This window comes from Kockovaella imperatae, assembly GCF_002102565.1.
Source record: "Kockovaella imperatae strain NRRL Y-17943 chromosome Unknown BD324scaffold_15, whole genome shotgun sequence".
Lineage (NCBI taxonomy): Eukaryota > Fungi > Basidiomycota > Tremellomycetes > Tremellales > Cuniculitremaceae > Kockovaella > Kockovaella imperatae.
The window spans coordinates 444,733-455,568 of record NW_019028955.1 but is presented as its reverse complement, the minus strand read 5'-3'; the positions used below and the strand labels follow the sequence as shown (position 1 = coordinate 455,568).

The following is a 10,836-nucleotide window of genomic DNA, read 5'->3' as shown; positions in this document are numbered from 1 at the left end:
GGGAACAGGGTGTCTGGACAGACAGACAGACAGACAGACAGACAGACAGACAGACAGACAGCATGAGTGTGGACCGCACACTTGTCTGATGCGTCCTCAGCTACCGGAGAGTGAGGATATGAACACTCAGAACCAACACCGGCAGATGAACGAACTCTGTGGCACCGTACGTGAGTGTTATCGATGATGAGGGGGAATGGCAGGACGTTTCATCCGTCTACGCTGACTGACGGCCTTGCGATCGAATTCACAAAACTGCTACATACATTTCTTGATTTGTTTTGAACAAGGGTAAAGGGGGTTTAGATTGAGTTGCTGAGTTGCGAAACGGGTATACTTAGTGAAAGGGTTAATGCTATCCAAAAGAGAGGAGAAAGAAAGAAGGAAAGAAGTAAAAAAGTGACCTGTCCCACGCCATTCCTCCGACAATTCAGAGCAGTACCAGCACGACCGGTGAGCTACTCCTCCATGCTCTCGGCCTTCGACGTTTCGTCGTCAAAAAAATCGAGTGTCGGTCCAAGATGTGGAATCAGATCGAAGTCCTTGAGCAACGAGCGAAGAGCGAGCAACGAGGTAAACGTAGAGACCGCCGGGAAACATACGGGGCTGAGAGAGAGAGGATCGAGTTGCAAACGGGTTGTATGTCGTATACCTGATGTAGAAGCCATGTCGGCGATACATTCTGGACGGGAGGGGGAACGATGAAAGTTTGTTGGTTCTTTGAACACGATAAAAAAAGGGGTGAAGCGATGATACCAACAACGATTGAAACTTCTTTTCCAGAGCAAAAATGTGATGTGATGTATATGACCAATCAGTGAGTCCTGGCGAACATGGACAGAAGAGAGTTTTTCCAAAAAGACAATGTACAGAGATTGTCGAGAGCAAGGGGTTTGGGGATGAAGCAGACTACTGAGATCGGATTAGAGATGGTTGGTTGATTGGTTTTCCGGCTTCCAATGGCATTTTTTTTATAAAAAAACCGTCGTCGTTGTCGTCTTCGTTGTCATCGTCATGATCGACTCTCCATCACATCACATCACATCATTGGGACTCCATGCTGCTGTTGCTGTTGCTGTTGTTGCTGCTGTTGCTGTTGTTGTTGCTGCAGCTGTTGTTGAGGGTTTCCAAATTGCATGTAACCTCCATCATGGCTCCACATACCAGGGTGTCCAAGGGTCGCAGCGGCGTTGATACCCTCAGCAGACACATCGACGACACCTGACCCCGTGCCATTCGGCGAGAGGGCATGTCCATTCATACCCATCATTCCGTTGATTCCGTCCATCCCCATTGGCCCACCTTCTGGTCCTTGACCTTGAATTGGTCCAGATTGGTTTCCGATATTCCAATTAGGGGCTGGACCACCTTGAGGACCCGGTCCACGAAGATGAAGCCAAGGTTGACCATCAGGTCCAGGCGCATGATACGCGACGCCAGTGTGGGTCGGTCCGCCCCCAGCTCCTCCGGCTCCTCCCATTGGATCCCTGTAACTTTGTACTCCACCCCCGGCCCCAGCGCCTACACCACCGACCATGTGTTGGTGTGGATGGTGAGGATGATGATGACCTGGTGGACCAGGCATGAAGGCTGGGTTGTGTTGGTTGTGAGGAACAAAAGGTCCTTGAGATCCATAAACTTCAGTCAAAGCGTTGATATGTTGAAGTTGAGGACGACCAAGATGTCGCTGGTAATTGCCGCCTCCACCGCCGCCCGCACCACCTCCAGCTCCACCACGGTACCCACCACGACCACCACCATAGCCGCCACCGCCACCTCCTCCACCTCCGTACTGTGCAAACGAGGCATCTTCCCTCGCAAGTTTGGACTGAATTCGCTTGCCGTAGGGGGTGTTTCGGATAGACGGGAGGATAGGTCGGATCGCCTCAATGAGCTGCAGGACGAATCAGCACAGAGGGCACGTCGCCCCTTCCCTTCCTTACTCACCTGCATTCGCTGGGTCACTTCACAGTAGTCTAGAATGGTCTGGATCACGTAGTTACCGTAACTGTCCCGAAGAAGTTTCTCCAGCCGAGATCGGTGCAGGACTTCAGAGACGAGCGTTTTGCGGACTTCCGGATCAGCCACACGGATGCACTTTTCGACAACATTGGAGGAGAATCTAAAAAAGGGGGCCAGGAATGAGTATGCCACACTTTTGTCCCCCGCTGTCGACTTACTTTTGCACAGACAACGAGCAAACGTTTCCGATAAATGTCCTGATGAGCGGTTCGGAGAATCGAGCGTCGTTCAAGTCGAGAATGTACTGGATGACATAGTTGCTGAGAGGGATCCACAGTCAGATGATGGACCTATCTCTCCGCTGCACTCACCCAAAAGGATCTTGGACGAGGAAGAGGGAATTGAAGATGATCTCGGTAACAAGTTGGACGCGTTGAGCAGGTGAAGCGTGATCGATGGATCGCTGAAGAACACAGCAACCATGACGATGCGTAGCGACTTCAATGAGGTTGGCAGCGATAGCGTTGTAGATGAATTGATTGTCTTCAGGGATGAGCTTGTTGAGGCATTTTTGAATTACCTGAAAGGGGAAACCGGAGCGAAGAGCGTCAGCGACGAGCCACTCTGTGTAAGGCTAGTAGTGCCATCCTGCTGATCTACGCTGAATACGTAGGCGCAGCTGGCGCTTGACGCTGCACACACTCACGTGGTTCCCATTGAGGTCCTTGATGAGCGCCACGACGTTCATACTCAACGCGTAGATCAACGTCCTGATCTGTTTCTGTTGTCGTGGGACAGCCAAGAAATCGACCATTTTCTGAACAGCTCTCGTCCCGTGCATGTTCAAACTGATCTGTACGAGATCATTGGCGACGGAATCAATGATAGTCGAACATTGCTCTTCGGTCGAGAATTCCAAAAGCTTTTGACAGAGATAGTTTCCAAAGGGATCCGTCATCAATTCTGGGAAATGTCCAAAAGTCTCTCGGAAGATCATATCGCGGTGTGTCGAATCCCCTTCTTCAAGCTTCTTCTGGAGGTAACGACATCCATGTTGATCTTTGCACAGGTTCAAAATCTCGCCTTGGAGGTCTTCGAGACGGACGCCAGAGAATCGGTTGACTACGGGAAAAGGGTTAACACCAAGGACAACCCGGTGCGCGCGCGTGGATACACTCACACTCCCTCTCGGCATCAGCTCGTTTGCTCTTCAGACCCATAGCTCCCGGGTAGAGAGCGCCCGAACCGTATCCATCGTCCTCAAATCCGTACGATTCGTAGCCTCCTTGTGGTTGGAATGCAGCGGCAACGGCAGCGGTGGGTGGCAGAGGCGCAGAGACCGGCGCGAACATGGACGAATAGAGCGGGTCGCCAGAGTATGCCTGGGGAGCAAGCGTGTTAATTATCAGGGTCGAGACGGCCCCCACGGAGCCCGCATGACTCACTCTAGGCTGGTCGTAGCCTCCTCCTGCTCTTCCAAATGACTTTGCCAAATCTGGATTAGAGAATCCCCTCTGAGCCTGAGTCAACCCCTCATTGATACTTGGGCTCGTCTCGCTCCTCCGGACGCCTCCTCCTTGAGCTCCAGCTCCTCCGCCCATACCGCCAGAGTTGGCATGGGCAAGGCCGAACGGGGTTCCAGGGACAGATTTCGAGGGAATGGCAGGGAGGGATGCGACTGAATCAGCCATGCCGACTCCCGCTCCACTGCCAGTCCCTGTCGTAGGTGAAGTCTTGCGAGACGTTCCAAGGATGCTGTCCTCCACACGGGATGAATGAGGGTGAGGGGACGTGATCTGACCCGAGGCGTTGGCATTGGTTCCGGACGAAGGGAAAGAGGGCCAGTCAGACGTCTTGAGAGAGGTCTCGAATGGTCGGGACCCATATGCTCGAGGAGGGGTTTGAGAAAGAGCAGCAAGGTCCAGTGCGGCAGAGGCAGCGGAGATCTGCGAGATCGTAGGTGAACTGGGATCAAATTAATGATCCTGAGAACTCACCTTGGGATCCTTCTTTGACATGGCGGGGAAAGGGTCATCATCTCCCATACCGAGATACTTGACAGAATCTTTCAAACACGGTCAACCAAGTGTCTTTCCGTAAAAATATGAGGTGGAGTGACCTACTCTGAGCACCCTCGGTATCCACCTCATCATCGTCCCAATTCTTGGAATGAGCAGGTTCCATAACGCTCAAGCTCAATTTCTCCATCCCAAAGGTAGGTCCAAATCCAGAGGCTCTCCTCGATGCAGGCATACTCTTTGCTCCGTTCGCCATCTCTCGGCCTTGACCGATCGGCGCAGGAAGATCAGCACTGGGAACAGGTCCGGTTCCGCCCGTCGGTCGTCCAGGTGGCGTGGTGGGAGCCGACGTAGTATTGCCATTGGTAGGGGAGGTGGTGATTGATTTTTGACTGTTGGGTCCACCAGCTGACCGGGGCAAGGTCCCTCCGAATGTCTTTTCCTCAATTAGATGATCCGCTTCCAGTTGTCGCATGGATTCTTCAAATCGAGCTCGTCGGTCGGTCCGTTGACGTTCATGCTCTGCTCTGACTGACTCGACGCGCTGAAGAGGGGGAATAGTTTGCGTGTAAGCGATTTGCACTGCACTAGGCGAACCAGGTCACTCACCTCGGTAGACTGCTTAGAGTATGCTTCGGACTGAAGAATGGTGAACCTCATCAGCCATTCGAACTCGTGAGGGTTCTGAACCCTCCAACTCACGGTCTTTGCCAAATCTAAGGCTTCATGTCCTCCGACACCGTTCGACGAAGGTTTCTCCCCATTGAGTCGTTTCCCAACTTCAGGATCAGACTTGGTCGCATTCAACCCTTGCCCTTGTCCAGGGGTATGAGACAATGGCGTAGCCGTAGCGGACGTCATGGTAGGATGGGAATACAAGAGGATCAGAACCAAGAATCAAGAGGATATGCTACTGAATGGGATTGGGGGTCAGCAATTGCTAGCGAATGGGAGAGAGAAATCTCGTTCGGGCATCGAAAGGAAAAGAGCATGAAAGGAGGATCAGTCCGGGGGGTATGGTGGAGGAGAAGCATCGAAGTAGACAGTGCGATTGGTTTGGTGAATGGATGGTGGTGCTCGAGAGAAGAGGAGTCGACAAGCGCAAAAAGAGAAAAAGTCCCCGGTCACAGAGGCAGAGCACTCACTGTATCCTCGAGATCCGCTCTGACGTTTGAAGACCCGGTTGCTGAGAACTGTTGAGTGAAAGTCTTTTACGATCTGCGAGCGTGAAGTTTGTTGAGACCGAGACGAGACGTTAGGAATGTCGACATAAAAGGAGGCATGGGGTAGGTCATTTGGAAATGACAGGACGATGGATCGAGCGAGAGGATAGATGGGGAGGAAGAATGGATGATCCGCGGGAGGCGAGTACACAACGTTAGCCCCATCGTCCTCCCAAAGAGTCTCTCTGAGCCGACATGTTCTCTCACCTATGCTTTTCCAATCTATACCTCGACCCAAAATTTCGACCCTTTTACTTAACCGAGAGAGAGAGATAGATAGGGGGTTATCGATGAGCCGTACACTTGAGACTTCGTACAGTACAACAATTGACCACTCTAATGCTTTGCTTGTGTACGCTGTTACAAGACGCTGCACTGTTTGCTGCTGTTGCTGTCGCTGTATCTGCTGCTGTCAATGAAAGAGTGTCGATAACTGGAGAGAGACTCAGGTGGTTGGAAAACGAAATTTGGGACACTGGAAAATGTGGCAGAATTTTTTCGTGTGGCATGGTCCTGCAGCGTAGACATCGATAGGAGAAGAGAAGAGGGGGCGGCTGAGCAAGCATGGCGAGAGAGAGAGAGAGAGAGAGAGCGCGAGAAGGAGGCGGCACAGTCATGCGCACAGGGAGATGTTGAATCAAATAGAGCAGCAATGTCATACCATGGCTACATCTATCTACAAATGAAAAGGAGGATTTGTGAATAAATCACCACAATCTTCCTCTTATGCTCGAAAAAAGGGGATCACATCCATCCCCATCCCATCCGATGCGCTCGAGACTCCTCCAGACCAAAACATACAGATGTTTAGTTGTTCTATAGCTCAAGTCAGTATGCAGCTTATTACGCCGCCAGTCGTCTGCTCAGCTGACCTTGGTGAATCCCATAGCGGCGGACTAAAAGGACTGTCAGCTAGATCCTACCGTCGTACTGCAAGACACTGACCTTTTCACGGAAGCATTGACGGCACATGTCGAGGCCCCTGTGGAATGGATATCAGTGTGGATTCAAGTGGCGATGTGTGGTGGTGGCAGATGAAAAGAAAGAAGAAAGAGAAGTGGTGATGAGCAATGCGACATACCATTTCCTATACCGACGTCGTCAGCTAAAATGCCAAATCCTTGATGGATGGAATGACAACTCACCTGATGAGACCAGCTCGGTGAGAGCAGACACGGCATTGTCGAGATCCTTTGCCGTACTCTCGGGGACTAGACAAGAGATCAGTGGTGATGTTCATCGGCTTGCCAATATGAGAGTCCGAGTATCCGACATCCTTCCATCCAAGATCCTTCATCCTTCCTTCCTCCTTCCTTCGCATACTGAGCTACAGGCACGCAGGTGCCGTGATGCAGCCTCCCTAGCATGACATTCCATTACGCTTCCGGCTGTCCCCCAGTCCACCTGCGCTTCTTCAACATCCCCTTCCGGTCTTGCCCAACTACTTCCTATTCCTCAGATTCCATCCGCCCTTCTCACCCGCCAGATCACACAATCCCCTCACAACCAATACCAAGCTTCTACTCACCGAGAGAACCAAACGTTTGCGTGAGCCCTGTGGATGGTCAGTCGTCACTCGTTTGAGAGGTCAAGTATCGATTCAAACTCACATATTGTTGAATTGAGCCGAGCGTGTGATATCTCTTCCTGTCGACTGGAGCTGGAATTGTGTGAGCTAGACTCAAAGAGGGAGTGAGAGTGAAGAAGAGCAGCTCACCACTTGATGTAGCTATATCACCTTTCAATCAAAAGTCTATGGACTGGACTGGGACGTCGAAATTCAACGGTTAGGGATTTTTGGGTCCACGGCGATTTCTCATAACGCCGACTGAAGGGAGGGGTGGGTCGTCGATGTGGCACTTTTGAATCAGGGATGGTGGCAGCTGTCGGGCCTCGATGCAACACTTTACTGTTAGGAGTCGATCACCTTTGCATCTTTTGTTGAATGAGGTCCCATCAGTCACTTTCAAGCATGGATACACAGATACATAGACATGCTCATACATCCTCACCACAAGACTTGCGTCTATAATGCCTCACTCAGGCCGGCGGTATCATGCCTGCACACTAATCGGCGGCGACGACCGCTTTCGACGGTGACGTGCTTTTTGAGCGAGCACCTACTGTGTTTTTTGTCGATTGAGCTCATACTCTGGACAGATATAGACCCTCTTGTCCCATCTTACAGGTAGACGGAAGCGTGGTGTGGACTCGCAGTAGGTTAGATCCTCTGGAGAGTCTATCTTTGTGTGTGAGACGTGGGACCGCTAAGCAGCTCGACTAGACAGACTTGGACCCCACCGCCGCTGCTCACTAATTCTGTCATCATCCTAACCAGCTCGACCCCGATTTTGGCGAGCCACAAACTATTCTCCCTTCTCCACCACACTTGATCATTCATATCTATACTCATCATGGGCCTCTCAAGACAAGCGCGGATCACCACATTGCTCGTGATCGATTCAGCGTTCTTCCTTGTGGTGAGTGTGTTCTTTTAGTAGGAAGCGTGACAACTCCATCCTCGCCGCCAAATCTTTCGCTCGCCGGAGGGTAGGACATGCCAAAAGGGAAGCTGCTCACTCTGCACGTCTAGGAACTTATCACTGGATACACTGTCGGATCTCTCGCACTCGTTGCGGATTCTTTTCATATGCTCAAGTGAGTTGACTGGTATGTGACAAAAGGTCGAAGGACGGCGACGTGCTGGGACCGGCATTTCGGCCGACAGTGTCAAATGATCGTCGTCACCAATCTACACCGACCCAGCCCACATTCCTCGTCAACGTCCACGCCCGCATTCGTTAACGCTCATGCTTGCTTTCTTCAGTGACGTACTCTCCCTTGTCGTCGCTTTATACACCATCAAACTCGCCACCTCTCCTTCGTCCAATGCCAATTCGTACGGATGGCAAAGGGCTGAAATTCTGGGCGCATTGATAAATGGTGTATTCCTCGTGGCCCTCTGCGTTTCCATCGCTTTGGAAGCTCTGGGCAGATTGATCGCTCCTCCCGAAATCAGTAATCCCAAGGTCATCGTCATTGTCGGGTCGTTAGGTCTCTTGAGTAATATCGTAGGATTGTTCTTGTTCCATGGTGAGTCATGGGGGCAAAAGGGCTGCGGGCAGCGATTGTCTGTCTAGCGATACGAAGATTGACGTTCATCCTTCCTAGAACACGGACACTCGCACGGCGACCACTCTCACGGATCAGGATCAGATGAACACGTCCCTTCTCGCGGAGAAATCCAGCTGCCCACTAATCGTAATGAACGGTCTGATTCCGTCGCTTCTCAGCTCTATCAACATCCCGCTCAGACCCGAGCGCAAGTCATTGAAGCTGCCCAGGAAGCAGGATATGGTCGAGAAGAAATCTCTTCATCATTCATGGGGAATCCCATGTCGCCTCCCTCTGGCTCGGGATCTCATCGTCGATCCATGAGTCAAGGTCAGAACCGTCGATCCAAACATCAATCCATCTCTTCTAGACCTCGTCCTGCAAGACATGGCAGCGGGAACATCGTTCCACCTGCAGTTGGTACGAATGAGATCCGGGAACCAAGACAGAGACCTCAGAGCGTCCCTGCTGCGAAACCTGTGGGAAGTTCGGGGTTGGACGGATCGAGTTCGGCTTCTTCAGACACCACTGCCGTGGTGGAGTCTGGATCAAATCACTCTCATGCCAAGGATCACGATCATAAACATAAACACTCGAAAGACGTGAATCAGGCTGAACAAGGTGGACATGCGCATCAACATGACCATGATCACGACCACGACCACGGACACACTCATGGCGAAGCGGTAAATAGTGGACACGATCATGATCACTCTCACGGCGGGGGCGGTCACGGTCACGGTCACGGTCACGGTCACTCCCACGGATCCATGAACATGCGTGGAGTGTTCCTGCACGTGTTGGGCGACGCGTGAGTGCTACCTCCGAATCAGATCTCGTGACTGGCTGAACATGCTGCTGTCAGTCTCGGAAATGTTGGCGTCATCGCTGCTGGTCTAGTCATCTGGTTGTAAGTGAACAGGTCACGCTCATAGACTTGTTTGACACACCCGCTCTTCAGCTGCGAAGGCAAATGGACACTCTACTTTGACCCAGGTGTATCATTCATGATCACCTGTATCATCCTCCATTCCGCCATTCCACTGGGTGAGTGATATGCCGGGCTCTGATCGCTCGGTATCGTACTGGATTCTGTGCTCACCTCACCTCACCTCATTCAGTCCGCTCCGCATCCTATATTCTCCTGCAAGGAGTTCCATCCCACGTTTCCCTCGAAGACCTCCATGAGGCCATCCGTGAGATATCCGGTGTGGTATCGGTACACGAGCTGCACGTCTGGCAATTATCCGAATCGACCGTCGTGGCCAGTGTTCATGTCCTCATTGAACCGGGTGTCGACTACATGAACGTTGCTGGTGGTATCAGGGAAGTGATGCACCAGCATGGAATTCACAGTGTGACTATACAGCCAGAGTGAGTAACGATGCGAGCGCTGCGACGATGCCAGGTAGTGAGAGAGAGAGTCTGACGCTCAACATGCAGATTTTATTCTGGGAACGACGATCAATCGGTATGGTTCTCCGACCAAGATCTCGTTGGTCCGACGCTGACGATCATCCTCGCAGGAAACCGCTTGCCTCATTCGCTGTCCACCTGAGGAATGTGGCGAAGCTGTGACGTGTTGTCCACCCACTCCCGGCAAACTGGTCGATGTGGATGAGTCGGAAGAACATGGGCACAGCCATTAAGTAAAGCAGCATGGGCCTCTTGATCACTGTAGTAGCGTCTGACCAGTCCTTCGCGAGGGGGGAGGGAAGCACGACTCAAGTCAAGGAAGATAACATTAGGAGAGATTTTGACGACATTTATTAGAGTACTAACGGTATACCCTTCCGGCCGCGGCCATCATGTAACATTCAAAGTAGCTAGCCAAGCTTTCTGGAGGTGATCGGAAGCAGTGCTGTTGATCAGGAGGCAGACACGTAGCAGCAGCAGCAGCAGCAGCAGCAGCTTCAGACAGTTGTCCCATTGACGTCTGCGTCATTCGCGTCTAGCACATATTTCCGGGTAAGGAAAGGACACACATCATAACAAATTTGCCGTCCCCACCACCCTTTGATATATCCATTCAACTCTTCATTCATTCTTACAACGTCAACAGTCGAGCTCAAACAATGGTCAGACGGAGAGTGAACAGCTGGAGAAGCCAGTGATGCGTGTACAACCTACGCGTGGGATCGGGGAGCAACTGCTTACAATCCCCACCGTTTGCGCTGTCCCAGTCTTCTTCTGTCGTGTGAATCTCGTGACCTTTTGAGAACGAGACATTTCCACGCCGCCGCCCCTGAGGGCCGAGTGTAGACGTTACAAGGTGCGTCATATACTCAAATGTCATACATGAAGGCGCTGATGATTGTGATCTACAGTGTATGTCTCTTGAACCACCCCCCCCCCTCACCCCCTTTGAAGGCATCGGTCACGCTCCAAAAACCACTCGACTTGTACTTCACACCCTCGTCCGTGTCTTTTAAATCGACCCCATGTCCTTACCTACATCCTATTCACGATCATCCTGTGGGTTCTCCCTACTTGATGCTGCTGCTTCAGTAGCTGCGGGG

The 10,836-nt window shown here is 51.8% G+C and overlaps 3 protein-coding genes across 3 annotated transcripts; 1 reads left to right on the top strand and 2 right to left on the bottom strand.

The window, feature by feature from the left end:
* Positions 1-872: 872 nt before the first annotated feature.
* Positions 873-5,174, bottom strand: BD324DRAFT_176786 (armadillo-type protein). Its single transcript, XM_022012103.1, has 12 exons — positions 5,126-5,174; positions 4,683-4,893; positions 4,590-4,619; positions 4,086-4,524; positions 3,960-4,027; positions 3,408-3,908; positions 3,143-3,344; positions 2,669-3,084; positions 2,334-2,542; positions 2,181-2,282; positions 1,948-2,122; positions 873-1,894 (listed from the first exon to the last, which is right to left on the bottom strand). The coding sequence occupies exons 2-12, from the start codon at positions 4,839-4,841 to the stop codon at positions 1,040-1,042; spliced, it is 3,156 nt and encodes a 1,051-aa protein (XP_021868556.1). The 5' UTR covers positions 4,842-4,893; positions 5,126-5,174; the 3' UTR covers positions 873-1,039.
* A 666-nt stretch (positions 5,175-5,840) lies between these two features.
* Positions 5,841-7,017, bottom strand: BD324DRAFT_637348 (ribosomal protein S14). The gene is made up of 8 exons (XM_022016994.1): positions 6,921-7,017; positions 6,814-6,863; positions 6,732-6,758; positions 6,349-6,414; positions 6,285-6,290; positions 6,149-6,185; positions 6,076-6,099; positions 5,841-6,019 (listed from the first exon to the last, which is right to left on the bottom strand). Coding segments are annotated over exons 2-8 (171 nt in total). The 5' UTR covers positions 6,816-6,863; positions 6,921-7,017; the 3' UTR covers positions 5,841-6,010.
* A 310-nt stretch (positions 7,018-7,327) lies between these two features.
* BD324DRAFT_637341 (cation efflux protein) lies at positions 7,328-10,268 on the top strand. The gene is made up of 9 exons (XM_022016993.1): positions 7,328-7,683; positions 7,797-7,861; positions 8,031-8,296; positions 8,375-9,128; positions 9,183-9,227; positions 9,279-9,364; positions 9,439-9,691; positions 9,761-9,788; positions 9,844-10,268. Exons 1-9 carry the CDS (start codon positions 7,618-7,620, stop codon positions 9,964-9,966), a joined length of 1,686 nt encoding a protein of 561 aa, XP_021868554.1. The 5' UTR covers positions 7,328-7,617; the 3' UTR covers positions 9,967-10,268.
* The last annotated feature ends 568 nt before the right edge of the window (positions 10,269-10,836 follow it).

What these genes read in the sequence shown, in the direction of transcription:
- BD324DRAFT_176786 (XM_022012103.1), bottom strand. Translation starts at nt 4,841, where the DNA reads ATGACGTCCGCTACGGCTACGCCATTGTCTCATACCCCTGGACAAGGG. An exon ending in AGCTGATGCCGAGAGGGAGT is followed by an intron (nt 3,085 to 3,142) that starts GTGAGTGTATCC and finishes CTTTTCCCGTAG; the next exon opens with TCAACCGATTCTCTGGCGTC. An exon ending in CTCGTCCAAGATCCTTTTGG is followed by an intron (nt 2,283 to 2,333) that starts GTGAGTGCAGCG and finishes GATCCCTCTCAG; the next exon opens with CAACTATGTCATCCAGTACA.
- BD324DRAFT_637348 (XM_022016994.1), bottom strand. An exon ending in GCAAACGTTTGGTTCTCTCG is followed by an intron (nt 6,415 to 6,731) that starts GTGAGTAGAAGC and finishes TCTCTTGTCTAG; the next exon opens with TCCCCGAGAGTACGGCAAAG. An exon ending in GTCAATGCTTCCGTGAAAAG is followed by an intron (nt 6,100 to 6,148) that starts GTCAGTGTCTTG and finishes CAGTCCTTTTAG; the next exon opens with TCCGCCGCTATGGGATTCAC.
- BD324DRAFT_637341 (XM_022016993.1), top strand. Translation starts at nt 7,618, where the DNA reads ATGGGCCTCTCAAGACAAGCGCGGATCACCACATTGCTCGTGATCGAT. An exon ending in AGGATTGTTCTTGTTCCATG is followed by an intron (nt 8,297 to 8,374) that starts GTGAGTCATGGG and finishes CATCCTTCCTAG; the next exon opens with AACACGGACACTCGCACGGC. An exon ending in AGTGTGACTATACAGCCAGA is followed by an intron (nt 9,692 to 9,760) that starts GTGAGTAACGAT and finishes CTCAACATGCAG; the next exon opens with ATTTTATTCTGGGAACGACG.